Source organism: Meles meles, chromosome 2, assembly GCF_922984935.1.
Source record: "Meles meles chromosome 2, mMelMel3.1 paternal haplotype, whole genome shotgun sequence".
NCBI classification, from domain to species: Eukaryota; Metazoa; Chordata; class Mammalia; order Carnivora; family Mustelidae; genus Meles; species Meles meles.
The window spans coordinates 152,549,201-152,571,572 of record NC_060067.1 but is presented as its reverse complement, the minus strand read 5'-3'; the positions used below and the strand labels follow the sequence as shown (position 1 = coordinate 152,571,572).

At 40.4% G+C, this 22,372-nt stretch overlaps 1 protein-coding gene across 1 annotated transcript in view; it reads left to right on the top strand.

The window, feature by feature from the left end:
- CCDC25 (coiled-coil domain containing 25) overlaps positions 1-22,372 on the top strand; it is a 44,064-nt gene that overhangs the window by 5,044 nt on the left and 16,648 nt on the right. The window contains exons 2-7 of the mRNA XM_045997201.1: positions 492-539; positions 4,916-4,955; positions 9,876-9,927; positions 15,130-15,205; positions 21,809-21,912; positions 22,111-22,313. Coding sequence (XP_045853157.1) covers positions 492-539; positions 4,916-4,955; positions 9,876-9,927; positions 15,130-15,205; positions 21,809-21,912; positions 22,111-22,313 — 523 coding nt within the window. The remainder of the gene's footprint in view (positions 1-491; positions 540-4,915; positions 4,956-9,875; positions 9,928-15,129; positions 15,206-21,808; positions 21,913-22,110; positions 22,314-22,372) is intronic.

Below are 22,372 nucleotides of genomic sequence, written 5' to 3'. Positions count from 1 at the left end.
TTGCAGCACACCTGGAAGAGAATAATATTGCCAAAATACAATTACGAAAAAACTCAGCCAGGTATAGGAGCCTATTTTTAAATGGTTGAGGTGAAGGGTAAATTGTTTGTTTTTTTACTCTTTTGAAGAAGGCAAAAGTATAGGGCTGAACTGGAATTCTATTGAACTCTATCCCTGATGAAAGTAGGAAAGTATCTATTGTATAAGGGTCAATAAACTTTTCCTATTTGGGCCAGGTAGTAAATATTTTAGACTTTGTGAGCCACATCCAGTCTCTGTAGCTTTATTCTTCCTCATTTTGTGTTTTCAACTCCTTAAAAATGTAGAAGTCATTTCTTAGCATCCGGGCTTCCAAAAAAGGGCTGGATCTGGCCTGTGGCCCATGTGTTGCCAACCCCTAATTGAAGTATTTGTTGTGTATTTTTCCCATGAAGCAGTTTTGTTGGGGATGAAATTATCTAACTGTTTTTTATATTTTTGTTTTGTCTTAGTTAATTCATCTGCTTACACTATTTACATGGGAAAGGATAAATATGAAAGTAAGTTTTCAAAAGCATTTGATTTTGAAATTTCCAGCAGGTAAGTGTTAATTGCCTCCTCCCCTACCCCCCCTTGGTTGGTCAGATATGAGTTTTCAGCTAATTACTATTAATTAAGCCCATTATAAAGCACTCCAGTGGGTTAACTTTCCTAGGATTTAATTATATCAAATAATATTGTCTATTAGACCACTTGTTGCTGATTAAAAACTTAACTAAGAGTTCTGTGGTATCGTCTGATGTAAGGTGATATGAATCAGAGGTTAACCTGTGCTAATTTATATCAAGTAAAAATCATGTGTGACTTAGTTGTAAAGATCATTTTCTGTATGTTTTTACCACATTTAAGAATAGAGGAAACACTTAGGATTTTTGAGACTGAAGATGGCTCTTTTTGAGTTACAAAATGTTAACATTTTTTCAAACTTTGTTGATCACTCTGCTCAGAATGAAATACATTATTCCACACTGTACACATCGATGTAACTAAAACAAAAATTTACAAAAAATGTCCATACTTTTTGCTGGCCCTCTCTTTTGTTTGATTTTTACAAAGCTAGACTCAACTAGCTGTATTAATTTTTTGACCCACTAATCAATGTAAACCAAAGTTTAAAAGGGAAAACCGCTTTAGGGATGTGGCCTTCTGATTGCCCGAGTGAGGAGGGAAACGAAAGTGAAGGTGAGCTTACTTGCTGTGGAGCAGGGAGTTGACAGCCCTGAGCTGAGGGAGAAAAGATATGCAGCAGGGGAGCTTGGAGACCTGACAGAACCCCTCTTGAAGCTTGGAGAATACACAGTGGCTCTTCTCACAGGGGTCGTGTCATGTTTTGGAAAAGAGTGGTCTGAATTCAGGCCCATGTAGGTTAAAATGCGAGCTCTTAGCAGACTGGTTGTAGTCACTTCACCTCTCTGAACCTCACATTGCTGAGGTGTACAAAGAGGATCATGGGCCAGTGTCTGCCTTACAGGGGTGTGAGGGTTAAATAAAGAGCCTGAGTAAAGCACCTGGCCTGGGGTGGGCGCTCAGCAATTGTAGGGGTCACCGATGGAGCTTTTTTAGCTCCCCAGAACCAGCTCCTCTTGCTTCTGGGACCGCTCCATGGCTGGGTGACCACCTCAGGACTCTGAGAGCTGGCCAGTTCCCTCCAATTACTTTTCTTTAACCTCCAGGTATTGCTTTATTTCCGCCCCCCGCCCCTAAAACCATCAGTCTGTTCTAGGTGCAGTTTGAAACTGACAACAGTTTAAACTTGATTCTTTAAAAGAAGCAAGTATAATATTCTTCAGTATGAGACATTTGACATGAATGAAATTAATAAAGCCAAAAATGAAAAAATGTCAGAGAACAGTAATGTTATATATTACTATAGTATATGTAGATGTAGAACTATAGTTAACATATATGCATATCTAACGTACAATGTAATATATATAAAATATATAATGTGATACATGTAATAGCTGTGTAAATATATATGTTATTAATCAGATCTGTATAAATGGTTTAGAACTTTGCAATAATACTGGTTGCATAAAGCAGAATGAGAATAAGCAAGACTGTTACATCCCATCCAAGACAAAAAAAAAAAAAACAACACCAAAAACAACAGAATAAAATAATTTTTAAACAGTTTTCCTTGTAATGAATTTATGACATTGTCTCTGGTGTGAGTTATGGAGAAGCAATCTGCTGTATATTAATACTTGAGTTTTCTATTTCTCTTAGTACCTCATACATCATCATAGGTAATTTGTATTTTTTTCATAGCATCCTCCTGATGAATGTGGCTGAGAAGGGGATGCTGTCTCCTTGTAGTACATTGAGCAAGGAGGCACAGTTAGGACCAGTCCTGGTTACCTACACTAGATATAGATCCACATCTGATCAAATCTCCTTTTCTTTCTACTACATTAAGGATGCAAGCCTAAGACTTAGGTTACTGAGAAGCACCCAAAGGAGAGCTGCTCTGTACGGTTGTGTGGGTTTTGCACTGTATGACTCTGGGTGGGAAACTTTATTTCTTACAATGAAGGACTGCATTGATACTTCTTCCCATTGACGAACTCCCAAGGCAGCTGTGCCAGAGACAGTCCCACCATGTCTCTCTTTTCCTTCCATTTTAATTTACTATTTGCTGGGGCTGGTCTGTGTGGGGCCATATGCCACCCTCTCTGAGTAGCCAAAGGGGAAGATGTAATCTGTGCTTTCGCAGCATTAAAGGTGGAGAGGTACACACAAAAACAAATAATGATCATTTTGCTGTGACTCTAAAAACTGCTCTTAAAAATGAAGGCTATTTAAAAAAGTATGGATTAGGGACTCCTGGGTGGCTCAGTGCATTAAAGCCTCTGCCTTCAGCTCAGGTCATGATCCCAGGGTTCTGGGATCAAGCCCTGCATCGGGCTCTCTGCTCAGTGGGGAGCCTGCTTCCCCCCCACTCTCGCTTCCCTCTCTGCCTGCTTGTGATCTCTGTCTTGTCAAATAAATAAATAAAATCTAAAAAAAAAAAATGTGGGTTCACTGAAGCAGTATGAGTAAGTGCTATAGAGGGGCAGAGAGTGTGATTGGGAGAGAACCAGGAAGGCTTTGTGGAGAAGGAAGGGTTAGGATGGGCTTGATTGTAGCTCATTTAAAGGAATGTCCATTGTAGAAATTTTTATGTACGGATTTATATCTACAGACATAAATTTAGATTCTACAGATGTAAATTTAGCTTCTTTCCAGAAGACACTGGAGTGCTGTTTTGCTGTCCTTAAAATGTATTTAGAAAGAAATCTATGTATAGAACGTTTTTTCCCCACGACCATTTGGAGTTATTTGGAGGTGTCCGTTTTCCTAGTCAGCTTTGTATGAAAATATTAAATTTTTAAAACACCCCATTCTCTAGTGCTCCTAGCACTTCATACTTATTTCTAACAGCCTTGATGACTTCAGACAAGTGACTACGTGGAACATAAGTGAATTTTTAATTGAATAATTTTCTTTTACTGAAAAGCTTTCAGATGTTTTCTTTTTATTAGCCAGCAGGTGTCACCAGGGAGCCAAACATGGCCTGACTGAGGGAAAGAGGTTTTTGTATTTCCCTTTACTTTTTTTTTTTAATTTTTTATTTATTTCCCTTTACTTTTTTTGATTACTTGTTGGCTATTGGCTCAGCTTCCCATTTAAGCTAGTAGGAAGCCCTTCAGAAAATTTATGGTGTCTGCAGTATCTAAGAGTACCCTCATCCAAGATTTATCATCCCTTTGGTTTTCTGGAAAATGAACACCCCTTTCAAGTTAGATAGATTATACTTTCTTGGGTACATTTTAAATCCTCACATTAAACATTTTGTTTACCTTACAGTTTTTAACCTTGTGTCTGATACGTTAAATAATGCTTTTGTATTAGACACAATTAGTTTCTAATTATTTATGTGGCTATTGGAAGTGTATATTGATACTATTTTTCTGTAGTGATAATATATTATTAGCCTTAAAAATGTAAAAGTATACATTTTGAAAGAATAATTCACCTTTTATAAATATGCTTGAAGGAAATAATCAGGAATATGGGCATATTTATTTTAAAAATATTTACTAAAGCATTTATAATTAAAAACAGTCCAGATGTGAACAGTAGAAAAGTTTATTCACGTGATAGAATTAAGTAGTCATTGTTTCCAAAGAACTTTTTCATCTTTTATTTTACTTTGATCTAACAAATACATGGCTTAGAACTTCAAATAGTAACAATGCATATCATAAAAACATTTATTTTTCACCCTATCCTTTCCAACACCCATGTTCCATCCCAGAGAGACAGTTTTAATTTCTAGCTATTTCTTCTATTTTATTTTTCTTTTGTATGTGACAGAATTTTAGGTGATTTTTATTTTTATATTTTATTTTTATTTTATTTATTTATTATTTAGGTGGTTGTTGCATCTTCTAATGTTCTACAATTTTATAATTGAGAGGTCTTTTTTAAAAAAGTAAAATGCGGTCTGCTGATTAGCAAAACCATTTTAACAAATAAATTTCTTACAGTGCATCAATTTTGTAAGACCTCATCTAACTTCTTAGCTGCTCTGATTTGAAGTTTTACTACCTTTAAATAGAAATATCTTTGAAGTTTCTTAGAAGTGTTATTATAAAAATAATAACAATTATCATGGTCCAAATGTAAAAACGATTTTTACAAATTTTTCTTTTTCCTGTATTTTCAAGCATCATAGCCTCTCTGAATTACTCTTTCCTCCATTAAGGGAGAGAAACGGTTGTGGAAAGACTTGGTATTTCTCCACTCCCAGCTTACCGTAAACTCTGGCATATTTTCATTTGACAGGTTTTTTTTTTTAACCTTTTCTTTGTTTTCTTGTTTCTCACTATAGATGAAGATCTAATAAAGCATGGCTGGCCTGAAGATATTTGGTAAGAAATAATTTTGCTTCTGCTTTCTATGCCTTGTTTACTTTTTTAGATTTGGCCAGCCCACCTGATCTTTATGTTGAAACCTAGAACTTGTGCTTTGCATTTTGTTTATGAATGGTCAGTGGTTAAGTAGCTACCTGCCAGCTCCCCTCATTTACAATTGTCGTGTAAACTAGGGATGACCACAGAGGCCTCTGGAACCTAGGCTTTCCTTTAACCTCATGTGTGTCTTCTCATAGTGTGCTAATGAGACCACCTCACTTACACACTCAGACCATTCTTCCTGAAAGGATGAAGGATGGGGGAGGGCCTCAAGTTGCAATGAGGAAAATAGAAGCTTCCCTGTAGATGGAATAGATAGAGCATCTGACCAGGTCCAGCTTTAAAGAAAACAGAGTCTGGCTTCCCTTTGTCTTTCCAACTCCCTCATGAGGTTAGCACCATCTTGATCCAGCCTCTACTCCCTCTTTAAAATATTTTCTGGAAATTTAAAACATAATAATTACTTTCTTCACCTCCTTCCAAGATTATTTTTGCTGCTCACAAAACCCAGCCCAAAGAACAATGACCAATGATCAAAAACTCCTTCATTTTAGTTGAATTCTTTTCTTTATCTGACTGCCTTAGAATGCCATAGGGGCGTTTCTACCTCTCAGACCTTGAACCTTTTAGGAGGACATGGACTCCCATGACTTTCACATAACACTGTTGGGCTCAGTTTGCATTCCTTTTCTGTCTTCAGCTTCTACTCTTGTGATGTGTCTCTCCTGGAGCCTAATTCTATATATAGAGTGGGGTATGGTCTCCACAACTCCACAAACACTGCCCCCCCCACCCCCGCAGTGCTGTCCCTAAAGATAAGCACACAGATCCTATTTGCTTGAATGATAGTAATAATGAACATGTATTGAACACCTAACTATATGCCAAGTACTGGTAGGTGTTTACTTTGTTAATACCTTTAATTTCACAGTAACCCTGTAAAAGAGTTACTGGTATTATACTCATTTTCAGGTGAAGAAACTAAGGCTCTGGGAGACTGAACAGATGTGCTTTGGTTGTTGCTGTTTCCCCAGCTGGCTCGAGTTCTGAAGTACCAACTTTTTTCTTCCCTTCGGCTGCTGCTCTCTGGCAAAGGGTGACTTCCTTCCTCCCTCGGGCCATTGCTGCAGCTCTCTCTGGACCTCTTTTCTCCCAAGTGTGGTCCTGGATCTTTCACTCAATTCCATAGAGAGACAGGGGCTAGACACTTTTTAGAAGGGCTGCTTCAGTTTCAATAAAGTGGACAGCATTGGACATTTAATAGGAAAACTATTGCACAGAGTTTAACCTAAGCTCCCCCTCCAGAGGTGGCCATCCTCAGAACCCCCAGGCCCAGCTGCAGGTACCCACCAAAGGGCGCCTCCTCTCTTGCTTCAGTCTACTCCATGATGGAGGGGGTAATTCATGACTCAGAGGAAATGCTTTCCTTTCTGTCTTCTCTAAAGTCCGCACTCCAGGAACCAGGAGGCACTATAAACCTGGGGAACTTTAAAGTCTTTTTTTTTTTTTCTCAATCTGCTGCCTCTTCCAGCACAGTGGCCTATCTTCTGAACTCAAATATTAGGGGTCCTCAAGGTAGACACTGCTTGGTTCCCCCTTACCTCGGGTGGGCAGTGTGCACTGCCAAGGGGCTTTTGGATTGAGTACTGCTTACCTTCCTGGAACTCTAGATTATATGCCTCATGAGGACAATGATCACTTTACTTACTATCCCATCCCATTACCTACAATAGCACCTGGCCTGTGGCACATGTCCTATAAATATTTGTTAACTTCCTGATTAACTCTCCGCCTCTCTAGCGGTTATCTCTACTGGACATTTCTCCACAATAACTGCATTCTGGTATCTCCATTTTGAGGATGTATCACTGAGCTGGCTTATTTCAGTCGTCCTTAAAACCCACAGAGCTCCAGATCCTGTCAAGGGAGATGTGACTGGCTGCCTCTGTTATGTAGTTATCTGCTCTGAATTTCTAACATGTCACCTTTGAGGTGTAAATACTTGCCTAGTAAAGGTGCCATATTCAGAGTATTCAGATGTACCATGGAAGTCAATTTACCACAGCCTTTTGCCTTAATTTTTTAAAAAATTAAATACATGGAAGAGAAATTTCTATGCCCTATGTGTTCTGAGTTGAGTTTTTTATTTCATTTTGGTTTACTCTCTCCTGGAATGCTATTTAACCAAATTAACGTCTACACATACCTTGATACCCATCTTGACCAACTCTTGAGACTAATGACTATTGTTGGAGGTGGTGGACTTTTACTTTCAGAAGCTATTCGGGGCCTAATGTAAGGTGGAATAGCCAGCCCTCAGTTTTAGGACTGTTTTGGCAATCCTGGGAACATTCCTCGGCATGCTAGGAATGATTCAGTTGATCAGCATTCCAAGGTGATTTTTCCAACTTGTTTCTCTCCGAGGTACACTTTGGAACTTTACCTGTGTGAATATCACCATCTGAGTGTATACCAGAAAACCTTCTGAGGCACCTTTAAGCAAAGGATTTTCCTGGGACTAAATGAGAATGGAACTGGGTAATAGAAAATAGAAAAATAGTTTGAATAGAAAATAGAAATAGTTTGCCTCCAGACACCCTACTGAACAGTATTTCCAGGGACCCCACTTTGAGGAGTTAAATGACTCAGTTCTGAGGGTCTGCATCTCTGCATCTCCTAGTCATTGACGCTCATTTATTGAGCTTTCCAGTCTTTGCATTCAGTAAAGAAAACAGGAATGAAATAAGAAAGAGGAAGATAACAAGGACAAAAAGGAACTAGAGAACTACGGGGCATAATTGAAACTTTTTGGAGTAAATATTTTAGAAAGTTTGGAAAGTTTTTTTTTTTTTTTAAGGAAACTTGTAGAGCTGGCTTTTGGGGGGTTTTTTTTGTTTGTTTTTACAGTTCAACCAAGCCCTGTATTTCCCTGCATTCCTTGTGCCCTCATAGAGGTTAACCTATCAGCGTGGAATTGGTCTGTGTATCAGTAGTGATATATTCCCGTGTGGGTTTTGGGATAAGATATACGTTGAATTATTTGTGTACTTCTTTTGACAAAATTCCATATCAGAGACCTTTTCTTAAGGGAAATCAGAATACAATTAAACTACTGTGTGTATGTGGGAAAAAGTTGTTGTAAGTGGAGAAGTGGTTTAAAACAAGTTGGAATGAGAGGACTTACTTCTCAGCTGAACTTGCTTCCTAATGGGGTCTTTCCTAAGATTCTGAAAGAGGGTAATGAGATAATTTCTAGATTTGCAAAAACACATTTTTTTTTTTTTTCCCAGTGGAAAAGGCCAAGCTGAAGACGATAATCAGTAGCACTCTTTTATATGGGAATGCAAATGAGTAAATGAACCAGTTGGGGAAAAATCAATATCTACTTCTGGCTAGCAGTAATGGTTAAAAATAAAACCTAGAGGGCGCCTGGGTGGCTCAATGGGTTAAGCCTCTGCCTTCTGCTCAGTTCATGATCTGAGTCCTGGGATCTAGCCTGGCATAGGCATTGGGCTCTCTGCTTAGCAGGGAGCCTGCTTTCCCCTCCGCCTCTGCCTGCGTCTCTGCCTGCTTGTGAGCTCTCGCTCTCTCTGTCAAATAAATAAATAAAATCTTTAAAAAAATAAAAATTAAAAAAAAAAACTTAGAGTCATCATTGACTGCCAAAAATGTGTACTATTTTTCTGTATCACAGTGACTAACAAGATGCTTAATTTGTTGAAAAGAGTATTAGGAACACCATAATCTTAACATTTATGTAAAATCACGCTGTCTGCATCTTGTACTAGGTGTGAGTGTATGACTGTTTTCACTTCTGAAAGATACATTAATGCTAAGAAAATGTCTTAAGAAATACATAATGAGATGCAGTGGAACCTCCTTAGGTTTTTACTGAAAACTCTACAGCCCAGGACATTATGGACTAAGGAAGAGACAATTCAAGTTAACAGAATCCCAAAGTGACCATCATGTGTTACTGTTGTTCGGTGCTAGAATCCTGGGGGCATCTCTGGATGTTGAAAAGAGAAAGTCAACTTTATTTGGTGAATTATAAATGTGAAAACCTTAAACACTAGACTAGGTGAGAAAGGGATTAAGTTTAGAAAGACTTCCTTACATTGGCGGGTGATAGAGCCTTAATAAATGGTAAGGTTTTATTTGGGACGTTGAGATGGGAGGACATTCCAAATGTTTTTAAGGATAGTGTCATAAAGGGTACGCCCCATGCTTTCCTAGAAGGCCTGTATTAGGGCCATTGTCAGATATGAGGTAGGATGAGTTGTTGGTCTGACCCATTTTATGACTCTTCCAACTCTGTGCTTCTCTTTGGATTATTTTGCCATGCCTTGAAACATAGGATGTCTCAAACCAAACCTCTCATCTCTTTTCCCAAGCTGGTGTCTTCTCCAGCTGTAAAGTATTTCCCCCGTGGTCCTACTAGTCTCCCAGGCTTGCAACACTGCAGTCTTGATGACGTCTTTCATTCCCTTCTCTCCTCACCTGAAATTCCTTTCCCTGTGTTTCTCTAAGTCCTCTGCTTCCTTTAGGGACCCTCTAAACCTCAGTCCTTCAGAGAAGCCTTTGGTCATGGGTTGCTCTTCCTCACTGGAAAAATCACCCTTTCCAGGGTATTTCCATTTCTCTGGTATTCATCTTGGCACTTCGTCTCACACAGCTGCAGAACTTTTCGTGTTTATCTTACCTCTCCCAGTTGATAGTGCCTTTAGAGGCGGTGGTTGTATTTTATACTCCCTGTGGTGCTTGGCATGTGGTAAGCACTGAGTTAATACTTTCTGGACTGGAATGCTTTAAATGCAAGGGGCCTGAGGAGATGGTTGTCTTATACCTCTTGCTAAAAGTGGTTTTCATTCTTTGTAGGTTTCATGTGGACAAACTCTCTTCGGCTCATGTATACCTTCGATTACATAAGGTAACTGGATTTAAACGTGGACTCATGACTTTTTCTCTGGGGATGAACATCTATCTTGTCCTCTGTCCTTTTTTTTTTTTTTTTTTTTTTTTTTTTCAGTTTAAATTGCTTAAAGTAATAAATATGTACAACAGTTGAAAAATGAGCAAATGAAGAGATGTCTTACCCCTGACCTGGAACATCACTTAAGGGAAAGTCTGGTGATTTTTGGATACTTGGAAGGGGGCATCGTCCATATACCCCGGCTGGAACCACTGCCCTGACTGGCGTAATTATCCTGCCAGTTAAACGGTGTGGTTTGTCACCTCTGCTTTCTCTCCCTTTCATTTCAGTTGACAGTTCTGTGTCATATTCCTGTGGAGATATGTGTGGTTCCATTTTCTCACACTCATGGGATTCTCCTGCCTCACTGAGGACTGATGTTCCCAGTTATCAGGGGCTTCTTTGAGACATTTAAGACAGCACTAGAATAGTAAAGGGGAAAAAAAATGCAGTGTTTCCTAGTAACATAAAAGCGCTATTTTTCTAATATCTTTACATTCATATATTACATTTTATACAGTTGAATCGTAGGGTGTATATACTTGCTATGTGTATTACTTTTTTTTTTTTAATGTCTTACTCTGGAATGATTTTAGATTTAAGAGAAGTTGCAGAGATAGCAGAGTTCCCTAGACCCCATGGCTATTTTCCGCCCATTGTGAACATCTTACATGACTATGGCAGATTGGTTAGAACCAAGAAACCAACATTGGTACATTACCGTTAACTAAACTCTGGACTCTATTTTGATTTCACCAGTTTTTCCATTAATGTCCTCCTTCTGTCCCAGGAACCAGCCCAGTGTCCTACACTGTGTTTCATGGTCACGTCTGCCTAGGCTCTCGTACGTGGCAGTTTCACACTGTGAAAGTATGAGACTCTCTGTATTTCTCATGACCATGACAATTTAAGAAGCACTGGCCAGGTTCTTAACAGAATGTCACTCAATTTGAGTTTATCTGATATTTTCCTCATGACTGGAGTTCTGGGTTTTGGAGGAAGAAATCGCACAAAGGTGGAGCGCCCTCCTCATCACATCATGTCAAGGGTACATGCATTGATAGAACTTAGCACTGACGTGGCTAACCTTCGTCTCCTGGCCAGGCCAGTGTTTGAGGTTTGCCCACTGGAGTGTTATTTTTCTCCCCTCTTCTGTACTCTGTTATTTGGAAACAAGTCATCAAGTCCAGCCCATACTCAAGGGGGTGGGGATGGAATTAAGCTCTACTTCTTGCAGTGGGCAGAGTATTTACATATATAAGGAAGATTTACCACTTCTCCCCTGTATATTTAATACAGTAATTTATTTGTATCACTGTGGACTCATATGTTTATTTTATACTCTGGGTTATAAACCAGTTCTATGTTATTTAGTTGCTGAAATTGTCCCAGCTTCTGTTGGAGCTCTTTCAGCCTGGCTTCTGCGTTCCTTTGATATGCTCCCATCCTTTTTTTTTTTTTTTTAAGATTTTATTTATTTATTTGACAGAGAGAAATCACAAGAGAGGCAGGCAGAGAGAGAGGAAGGGAAGCAGGCTCTCCGCTGAGCAGAGAGCCCAATGCGGGACTCGATCCCAGGACCCTGAGATCATGACCCGAGCCAAAAGCAGCGGCTCAACCCACTGAGCCACACAGGCGCCCCAACTCCCATCCTTTTGTTTTTGAGCACTTCCTTACTTTCTGGCTCTCTAAGATGCTGTGGACTTATATTTTCCCTGCACAGTCCTAAGAATCAGCCCTTTCTCCAAGGAACGCTGATTCCTTTTGTTGGGGAATGGTACTTAGAAGCCAAGTCTGGACATGGTGTGCTCACTGCTCCAGAAGTGTCACTGCTTCTAGGCCCTCTCCGAGGTCTGGGAACTACATGTATGTATACGCCAGCTACAGAGCTAGAAACTACATGTGTGTATACTAACACATGTTAGTAATTCCTATGAACCTTTGTTTCTGTGTCTCCATTTTTAACTATTTTAAGCTAAACATGAGCTCATACGGATGTCTCTGACTAATCTGTTATTACAGAGGCCATTCTAGCCTTTTCTCCTTGCTTCTCTGTTACTTCCTTCCCAGAGCAAGAAGCCTGGTTCCCACGATCCACCATCTATTTGCTTATTCAACTCCACTATTTGTGTAAGTGGTTTCAGATCTGTTAAGGTATCTCCCCATGCAAAACAACTTTATCAAATAAAGTACAGTATTTATATGCAATTATTTTTATCTTTTTGCTGTATAGTTTCCAGTCAAACTACTGTTTTCCAAAGTTATTTGTAAGCTGCTCCGTTTTTTACCCAAGGCCTTTCAGTGATGTCATGCCACGCACTTAGATTTTTTTGTCTCAGTTTACATTCCATCCTGTTATATTATGCAACAATTGTTAGTTCCCCTAGTTAATTATATTACTCTTTAAAACGACAGTTTGATAAGCTTTTTCATCTTACTGTATTTCATATTTATTGTTTTGATTGGATGCTTTGAGTTGATAGATATTGTGCCGCAATTAATAAAAAACCTCTCTTGTCAGAACATGAGTTCTTTATGGTTTTTGGCATTATGAATTGCCAACAAGAAATTTTTTTTTTAATGAACCACTTTCTGTTTTTCTTTTGAATTAAGTTTTTTACAGTGATTCTCAGAAATGGAATCACCGAGCCAAAAGATATTGCCCTCTAAAAATAATTGCAGTGGTTTAAAATGCTACCTGATATATACAGGTTTTCCAAATCCTTCCTGGGATTTTGTAACTTAAAAACAGTAGCAATCTTTTGACAATTTTTTAATAAATATAAGATGCTATTTTATTATGATTATAATAACATTCACTTCCTAGTTTATTAGCAAGGTTAAACACTGTGCCCCATCTTTATTTATACTGTTTGTTTTTGAAAATTGTGTTGTAAAGGAAAAAGGAAGATTGAACTCTGTGCTGGAACAGAAGTCAGGATTCTCCTTGGCAACTTCTTGCCATTTTGGAACTATTTTAACTTTAGAGTAAATAGAATATGGTGTTACCAAGTTTCCTTTTGGTCCAGATTAAAATTTTTTTCCTTTAGACTCTGCTTTGTCAGGAAATGGAAATAATAGTGGTAGCCCCAAGTTCATTTACCACCAGTTACTCCTTGTTTGAGAAGAAGTTTAATTTCATTTTCTTTTGGAAGCATGTCATGTGTTCTATAAAAATACATACTCTTTGGGGAAGTTTACCTGGTCGATCTGCAATAAATGGCATAGCCTTTTGTACTTAGTAGGTCCTACGTGAGTGTTGGAGCTAGAGTCAGACCAAGTGGCTGGGGACCCAGACAGCTGGAGGTGAGCCGTGCGCTCTAGCTGTGCGACTTTGAGGAGATCACCTTGTTGTGCCCATTTCCTCATCTGTAAAAGGAGCTAACAGTGCCTGTCCTCTTGGGCCGTTGTGAGGATTAGCTGAGCAGTTAGAATAATGACTGAAGCAGTTAGAGTAATGCCTAGCACATGCTAAGCATTGTATGTGTTAACTTTTTGGTTGTTGAATTCAATTCAGTTCAACCCAGACCTTGAAGATCATGGATTTTCAGCAGTGTTTTTTCCTCACCTTCTTTGACTTTCAGAAACCTATAGAAAACCCTCACCTATCTAGAGGTCTCTTACCTCGTTGACAGAGATGGCACAAAGCCCACAGTCACAATTCTGACATTTACATATTGAGAGCACCTCAGCCTTCTCCAGTCAGTTCACTCTGACTTTATGCATGATGCTAAGCTGAAAGATTGTTTGTTTTAAGTCTGCTCATATTATATTAGAAGTAGCCAACAGAAAGATGAGATTGCTTCAGCCATAGTGACAGACACAGGTAGTAAGAAGGGATATCAGGATGTAGCCTAACATCGAGGACCAAGAACCTATGTTTCCACAAGAATTCTGAAAGCACTGTACCCTGGGGTCAGTTGCTACAACCCTTAGGCCTGTCTCAGCTCTGTCTCAGCTGAGAGAGCCTGTCTCTCAGCTCTGTCACTTCGTAGATTTGCGGGACCCTGGCCCAGTTACTTAATCTTGCTAAGGTTCATTTTCATCATTGCTAAAGTGAAGATAATGCTATCTATTTCATATGACTGTTTACTTAGTGCCTGGCACATGGTGGGTACTTAAAAAGTGGTAGCTCTTTTGTTTTTTACTTCTCATTTGAATTTATTTAGAACAGAATGTCCTTCTGTGCATTTTAGAAGCTTCTGAAGGCATCACTATCACCATTTAATGGCCTGGTGTAATGGTTGGTAGTCTTAGTAATGACAGTGTATTATCAAGATGTTAAATTCAGAATCCTTTCTTTAAGTGGTCAGGGAATTGCTTAGCATGAGGTATGTCATTGAAGTAGTGGCAAACTTAAATCATGTATTTTTTTGGTCAAAATTCATGTATATGAGTGATCCCCACTTTAAAACAAAACAAAACAAAATTCAGAAACGTCATGGAATCAACTTAATCTATCTCAAGTTATTTGGCTAGGTAGAACATTTCATTCCCATACAGAAGTGCTGCTTTAATCCCATGCCTAGTTGGAGCCAATACTGAGGTGATTCCCGCTTGCTCTGCCTTAGAAATATTTTTGTTCTTCTGGAATGGCTTTGCTTATTCAGCTTGGACTTTGTTACAGTATCTGTACAGAAAAATGAGTCAATATTATTTTTCCATTAGGGTGGGTGGCTATATCGAACACCCCAAGAGCTGGGTTCCTAATTAAGGCTGTTGGATGACCTATCTCAAATGACGTTTGAGACCCAAGAGCATAAGATTTCTCTGTGAGAGGAAGGTCATAGGGACCTCAGCAAAGAAGACTTCCAATTATCAAAAATAGGCACAATTTCCCTACAACGTTTCCAGAAGTTAGAATGAAGAGAAGAAAGTAACAAGAGAGAGGAGAAAGTTCCTGAGACGTAATTCCAATTAGTATTTTGGTGGTTTTCATTTATACCCTTTTCCCCCACTTATTAAGTATTATTTTCCATATTACTTGTACTGCCTTCTCTCAAACATTCCCATAATATAGACTTCATTTTTCAGTGTTCTGAGATACGGTGAAGGGCTTCTGCTTTTAATTGTGCCTAGTTAGGCACTAAAGCCCTCTAAGTGCTCTGGTATTGATCAGTCACAAGGTAGTGAACCATCTGGTTTATTTTTATGTTCCAGGGGGAGAAGATAGAAGACATTCCAAAGGAAGTCCTGATGGACTGTGCCCATCTTGTGAAGGCCAATAGCATTCAAGGTCAGTTTTTCTAGAGGTGTTTTCAGAATTAATGCCAATGTCTGAGTCTGAAATTGAATACATTTTAGAAACATGTCAGTGACTCCGGCTTGAGTCAAACGAATAATCTGTAATACACCTTTCCCCTGTTTTGTTCTTTAAGGTGGCAGTTCTGCTACCTGTCTAAGAATTGAAAACTAATCTCTCCACCCCTCTCACGTTCCTGGTCCTTTCTCAGTTCTGTCTACCGTGTTCTCCTTACCTTGCCTGGAAGCTTGTCTAGACCTACCTATCCTTGGTGTCATTCGTAGAAAGACTTTTGGGGATGCCTGGGTGGCTTAAATCAGTTAAGCATCTGATTCTTGGTTTTGGCCCAGGTCCTGATCTCATGGCTCTTGAAATCGAGTCCCTTGTGGGACTCCATATTCAGTGGGAGTCTGTTTGGATAGTCTTTCCATCTGCCATTGCCCTAACACTAGCGACTCGCTCTCTCTCTTTCTCTCTCTCACACACAAATAAATCTTTAAAAAAAAAAAAAAAAAAGAAAGAAAGAAAAAAAGCTTTTGGAAATGAGGTTAGGTTAATAACTAAGCAAGAGATTGTCTCAAGGCTTTTTTTTTTTTTTTTAAAGATTTTATTTATTTATTTGACAGAGAGAGATCACAAGTAGGCAGAGAGAGAGGGGGACGCAGGCTCCCCGCTGAGCAGAGAGCCTGATGCAGGGCTCGATCCCAGGACCCTGAGATCATGACCTGAGCTGAAGGTAGAGGCTTTAACCCACTGAGCTACCCAGGCGCCCCTCAAGGCTTTATTTTTTAATGCTGTGTGATGTCTTTCTTTTCATCATTTGTTCTTAAAATTCTAGAACTCAAACCTCTATATCCCTGTTTCCTACTCTTTCCTTCTCTTTTTTCATTCGTTCTTCTCCCTGTATATTGTGAAGGTATCAAGTCTGTTGATCTTTTTATCTCCTAGAGAATCTCATTTAGTTGGTCTGGGGTGATCCATAAGTATCCATATTTTTCCAGTGTTTTTCAGGAGATTGTAATGTGCACAGAGGGTTGAGAACAATTGGCCTGTTTTAGGGGAGGCCTGTAATTCTGGGCTTGGTTCTTGTTTAGTTCTGTCAGTAGTAGATTTAATCAGTCAGTAGTAGGTACAGGTCAAGAAGGATAATTTTGGGGGAGGAAGTGGGACTTAAAAAGGAAGCCAGGAGATGATAGTCTGCTAAGAATGGTTGAGCTAGTTGGTTGGATTTTGGGGTGTAGGACATAGAGTTAGAGCGGTGAGATGTGAGGTTGTGAGATGATCTAGAGGGTTGGAAAGTAATATGGTTTGGATAGAGGGCGGACACATAGCTGATAGTAGGTACCAGGGTTGGAGATTATAGGATAAGAGCTGGCCAGTGTACCCTTTCCTCATCACTTAGACAGGGTTTCCTGAATCTAAGTTGGGCAGTTTTACTGAGTCAGATACTGAGCCAAAGAAAGTAGAAGTCTGGTCTTATAGAGCCACTGATTTTCAACTCCATAAATCATTAAATTGCAGTTAGTCTTAGGACATTCCATTTTTATGAGCAGAACAGAGTTCTTAAGATTTCCAGTCACGAGCTTCAGTTATTAAAGTAAAAGTAATAAAATTAAAACAATCATTATCCTCCTGTGTGTTGCAGCCTCTTTCACATGATCTTGTCCCCTTTCCATGCCTCTGGCGAGGAGATGTGACTTTATTAAAGGATCTCTGGACTCTTTATTCTGGCCCTGGCCTCTTTCTTCTTAATCTCTTTATAGTTTACTAGTTTTAGAGAAGACAGAAGAGTTCTGACACTGCCTTCTGCTGCTTTCCACTTCCGCTTTCCCCAATGAAAGCTCTCTTAGCAGAACAAGTAGCTGAGCTCAGGAACCTCACCCAGGAGTTGACAGCAGAGGATGCTGAGCTGCTGCATTTTCATTGCTGTGTGGTTAAAATATCTGCCCCCCAACCCCCTGCTTGACCACCTCTGGCTCTCGGAACCAAGAAATTGAGTTAAACTTGTTTGTCATCACGGAATCTGGTCAGTTTATTCGTAGACTCCTTTGCCAGATTAAACTCTCTAAAAGCTTAGATACTTTCTATGACATGCCTCCCCTTAATTACATAGTTAAGTCCAGACTTCTGAAGCTGGAAGTTAAGCGTCTCTGCTCTGACTACAGACTTCTTTTCCCTTCACATATTTCACCCTCCAGCCAAAGCATGTCTTGGCTGTTTTCTTCCCATACACCTCTGCTTATATTGTCTTCTCTTTCCTCAGTTTTATCTGCCTTGTCAGTCATATCACGTCTAGATGCAAGCTAAGGTTCAAGGTCCACCCAGTGGTTGTAGTAATGGTACTAATAGCTAACCTTGAGCGTTAATTACATGCCTGGCACTGTGCTAAAAACTTCACAGATTAGGGGCGCCTGGGTGGCTTAGTGGGTTAAGCTGCTGCCTTCGGCTCAGGTCATGGTCTCAGGGTCCTGGGATCGAGTCCCGCATTGGGCTCTCTGCTCAGCAGGGAGCCTGCTTCCCTTCCTCTCTCTCTGCCTGCCTCTCTATCTACTTGTGATCTCTCTCTGTCAAATAAATAAATAAATAATCTTTAAAAAAAAACCAACTTCACAGATTATTTCATTTATCAACTCTACTGAGATATGCATTATTATTTTCATTCTAGAGATGAGGGAGCTGAGCTTAAGGGAGTTAAGGAACCTGCCCAAGTCCTCAGAGCTCTGAAGTGTGGCAGCAGGTGCATTTGAAGTCAGTCTGATCTGAAAGTCTTCTGTCTAAACCACTAAACTCTATTAACCGATCCAGTGGAGCCTCTGCCTTCTTCCAGCGTGGGTGATCACTGCCCTCTTGGAGCACTTTACCTCTACCTTTCAAGTAGCATTTGTTGAGTTCTGCTTTTCTTATCTTTCTTTTTTTTTTTTTTTTAAATTAGATTTATTTATTTTAGAGAGAGAGTGGGGACCGGGGAGGGGGTGTCTGTTGCAGGGAAGGCAGAGGGAGAGAAGCAGACTTCTTTATAAGCAGGAAGTCAGGAATTCTGACACGGAGCTCAATCCCAGGACCCTGAGATCATGAGCTGAGCCAAAGGGAGACACTTAACCGACTGAGCGACCCAGACGCCATGGTGAGTTCTGCTTTTCATAGTAGTGGTTTACGTACTTATCTGCCTTCCTTTAGTCTTGGAAGGCAAGACCCATTGTCTGATCCATGTTTAGATCTCCCATAGCACATGGAGATCTTTTTAAATCTTCATTTTGAAAAAAAAGTTCCAAAGCTACAGAAATGTTGCAAAAAAATACAACTCCTATATGCCTTTCACTTAGATTCAATAATTTTTCCATATGTATTTGCTTTTGCTATATAATGTTCTAATTATTTGTTTTTTTAGCTGAATCATTCGATGGAAAAATTCTAGACTTCATAACTCTTTAGCATGACCTAAGGAACATCGTCTTAAGTAACTGTATTACTGTAACCGGATTGAGGAAATTTAATGTGGATAGAATACTGTCATTTGATATACAGTCCCAGTTGTTTTGCAGTTGTCCCACTACTGTCCCTTTATAGCATTTTTTTTCCTGACCCAAGATCATATGTTATAGTTATTCATCATATCTCTAGTCTCTTTTAACCTGAAGACACTTATTTTTTTTAAAGAACTTTTTTTTTTTTAAAGATTTTATTTATTTATTTGACAGACAGAGATCACAAGTAGGTAGAGAGGCAGGCAGAGAGAGAGAGAGGGAAGCAGGCTCCCCACTAAGCAGAGAGCCCAGTGTGGGGCTCAATCCCAGGACCCTGGGATCATGACCTGAGCCAAAGGCAGAGGCTCAACCCACTGAGCCACCCAGGCACCCCGAGACTTATTTTTTTAATTTAATTTAATTTTATTTTATTTCAGTGTTCCAAAATTCATTGTTTATGTACCGCACGCCATGCTCCATATAATATGTGCATTCCATAATACCCACCGCCAGGCTCACCCAACCCCCAACCCTACCCCCAAAACCCTCAGTGTTTCTTAGAGTCCACAATCTCTCATGGTTTATCTCCTCCTCCAGTTTCCCCCAACTCCCTTCTCTCCATCTCCCCATGTCCTCCGTGTTATTCCTTATGCTCCACAGGTAAGTGAAACCATATGATAATTGACTCTCTCTTTGACTTCACTCAGCATAATCTCTACCAGTCCTATCCATGTTGGTACAAAAGTTGGGTATTCATCCTTTCTGATGGAGACATAATACTCCATTGTATATATGGACCATATCTTCTTTATCCATTTGTCTATTGAAGGGCATCTTGGTTCTTTCCACAGTTTGGCGACTGTGGCCATTGCTGCTATGAACATTGGGGTACAGGTGGCCCTTCTTTTCACTATATCTGTATCTTTGGGGTAAATAGCCAGTAGTGCAATTGCAGGGTCATAGGGAAGCTCTATTTTTAATTTCTTAAGAAATCTCCACACTGGGGGCGCCTGGGTGGCTCAGTGGGTTGAGCCGCTGCCTTCGGCTCGGGTCATGATCTCAGGGTCCTGGGATCGAGTCCCGCATCGGGCTTTCTGCTCAGCAGCAAGCCTGCTTCCCTCTCTCTCTCTCTGCCTGCCTCTCTGTCTACTTGTGATCTCTCTCTCTGTCAAATAAATAAATAAAAAATCTTTAAAAAAAAAAAAGAAATCTCCACACTGTTTTCCAAAGTGGCTACACACACCAACTTGCATTCCCACCAACAGTGTAAAAGGGTTCCCCTTTCTCCACATCCTCTCCAACACTTGTTTACTGAATTGTTGATTTTGGCCTTTCTAACTGGTGTAAGGTGGTATCTCAATATGGTTTTGATTTGAATCTCCCTGATGGCTAGCGATGTTGAACATTTTTCATGTGTCTGATAGCCATTTGTATGTCTTCTTTGGAGAAATGTCTGTTCATGTCTTCTGCCCATTTTTGTTGTGATTATCTGTTTTGAGTGTGTTGAGTTTGAGGAGTTCTTTATAGATCTTGGGTATCAGCCCTTGGATATCAGACAATACAAATGTATTGTCATTTGCGAATATCTTCTCCCATTCCGTGGGTTGCCTCATTGTTTAGTTGACTGTTTCCTTTGCTGTGCAGAAGCTTTGATCTTTTTTTTTTTTTAATATTTTATTTATTTGACAGAGAGAAATCACAACTAGGCAGAGAGGCAGGCAGAGAGAGAGGAGGAAGCAGGCTCCCTGCGGAGCAGAGAACCCGATGTGGGGCTCGATCCCAGGACCCTGGGATCATGACCCGAGCCGAAGGCAGAGGCTTTAACCTACTGAGCCACCCAGGTGCCCCCAGAAGCTTTGATCTTGATGAAGTCCCAAAAGTTCATTTTCGCTTTTGTTTCCTTTGTCTTTGGAGACATATCTTGGAAGAAGTTGCTGTGGCTGTTGTTGAAGAGGTTACTGCCTATCTTCTCCTCTAGGATATTGATAGATTCCAGCCTCACGCTGAGGTCTTTTATCCATTTCAGGTTTATCTTTGTGTATGGTGTACGAGAATGGTCGAGTTTTATTCTTCTATACATAGCTGTCCAATTTTACCAGCACCACTTATTGAAGAGACTGTCTTTTTTCCACTGTATATTTTTTCCTGCTTCTAAAGACGCTTCTTTATCTTTCAAGATGTTGACCCTTTGAGTGGAAACCACTTGTAGGATATCCTGTAATATGTGTTGGTCTGATACTTCCACTTGAGTCAGGAATACCACATAAGTGAAATCTTGAGTGTTACAGTCAGGAGGCACATGGTACTATTTTGCTCCATTTTTGATAAGGTTAATTTTGATCACTTAAGCAGTTGGGCACCAGTTTTCTCCATTGTATATGGTGACTTAATAAACTCTGTAATATACTGAAGAGGGCCTTAAAGAGTGCTAGACCAGTGACCAAGCTGCCTGAGAAGCAGTCCTGGGCAGAGGGGAAATGTGAGGTGGAGGTGATAGGAGGAATGAGTGGGGTATGGGGTACCCGGCACCCCTTTCATCCAGAGCATCTCTGCTTTTATTCCTTTGATACGTTTTCTTTGGTAAAAGAGGGGGGCCACTGTGAAGAGAAACAAACAAACAACTCTGCTAGTCCTGTCGCGTCCTGTTTCAGCTGAGATTCCGGGAGCCATGGGCATGCTCTCTAGGGGACACAGCCAGTTTGTGTTGGTGCCAGGGGCACATGCCGGTCTCTTGAATCCCAGACCGTGGTTTTTTGCTTTATCTCGATGTTCAGCCTTTGCTGAATCAAGGACTCCATTGGCAATCTGAGGGAAACCTGTTTGGTCCGTTTCTCTTTTTAAAAAATGTGTGTCCTAAATTTCGCATCAGTATTTGGGAGTCTCAGAAGTTCCTAAAGCTGAGCCACAGACCCCTGCTTTTCTTCATAATAGTTCTGCTTGAGTCATGTTGGTCACCTTTCCCGTTTGCCTCTTGTGGGTGCGTTCAAGAAAAAAGTATTTGGTGGTTTGAATCCCTCTATGGCCGTTCGCGCTGCCTTTCCCTTTGTTGGACTTTGGTAATTGGCCAGTGGGTGAGGGAGCACCTTGTTCAGTATCCTCCGGCCTGCATGTTGAAGACAGTCTCTCTTGGCAGGCTGCAAGATGAACAACGTGAATGTGGTATATACACCGTGGTCTAACCTGAAGAAAACTGCGGACATGGACGTGGGACAGATAGGCTTTCACAGGCAGAGGGATGTAAGTGTCGCACACCGCCAGAGGGGGGCGGGGTGGAGTCTGGGCTTTGCCGGCTCCTGCCTTGGTTGTTGAAGGCTCCTCCACATGATGTCTGTCAGCTGGGTTGCTCGGCTCCTTGAAAACGTCGCCTCTGTTCTGGGGGGGAAACCTACAATAAAGATTCCATTTTGTCCCCCCCCCCCCCAATCTCCCTCAAAGGTGAAAATTGTGACTGTGGAGAAGAAAGTGAATGAGATCCTAAACAGATTAGAAAAGACCAAAATGGAGCGGTTCCCAGACCTCGCAGCAGAGAAGGAATGCAGAGACCGAGAAGAGAGGAATGAGAAAAAAGCGCAAATTCAGGAAATGAAAAGGAGAGAGAAGGAAGAGATGAAGAAGAAGCGGGAAATGGACGAACTTAGGTATGTCGGAGCTGCAGTATTGGTGTTAACCGAGGAGATTCATCGCCGCTGATTTTCAT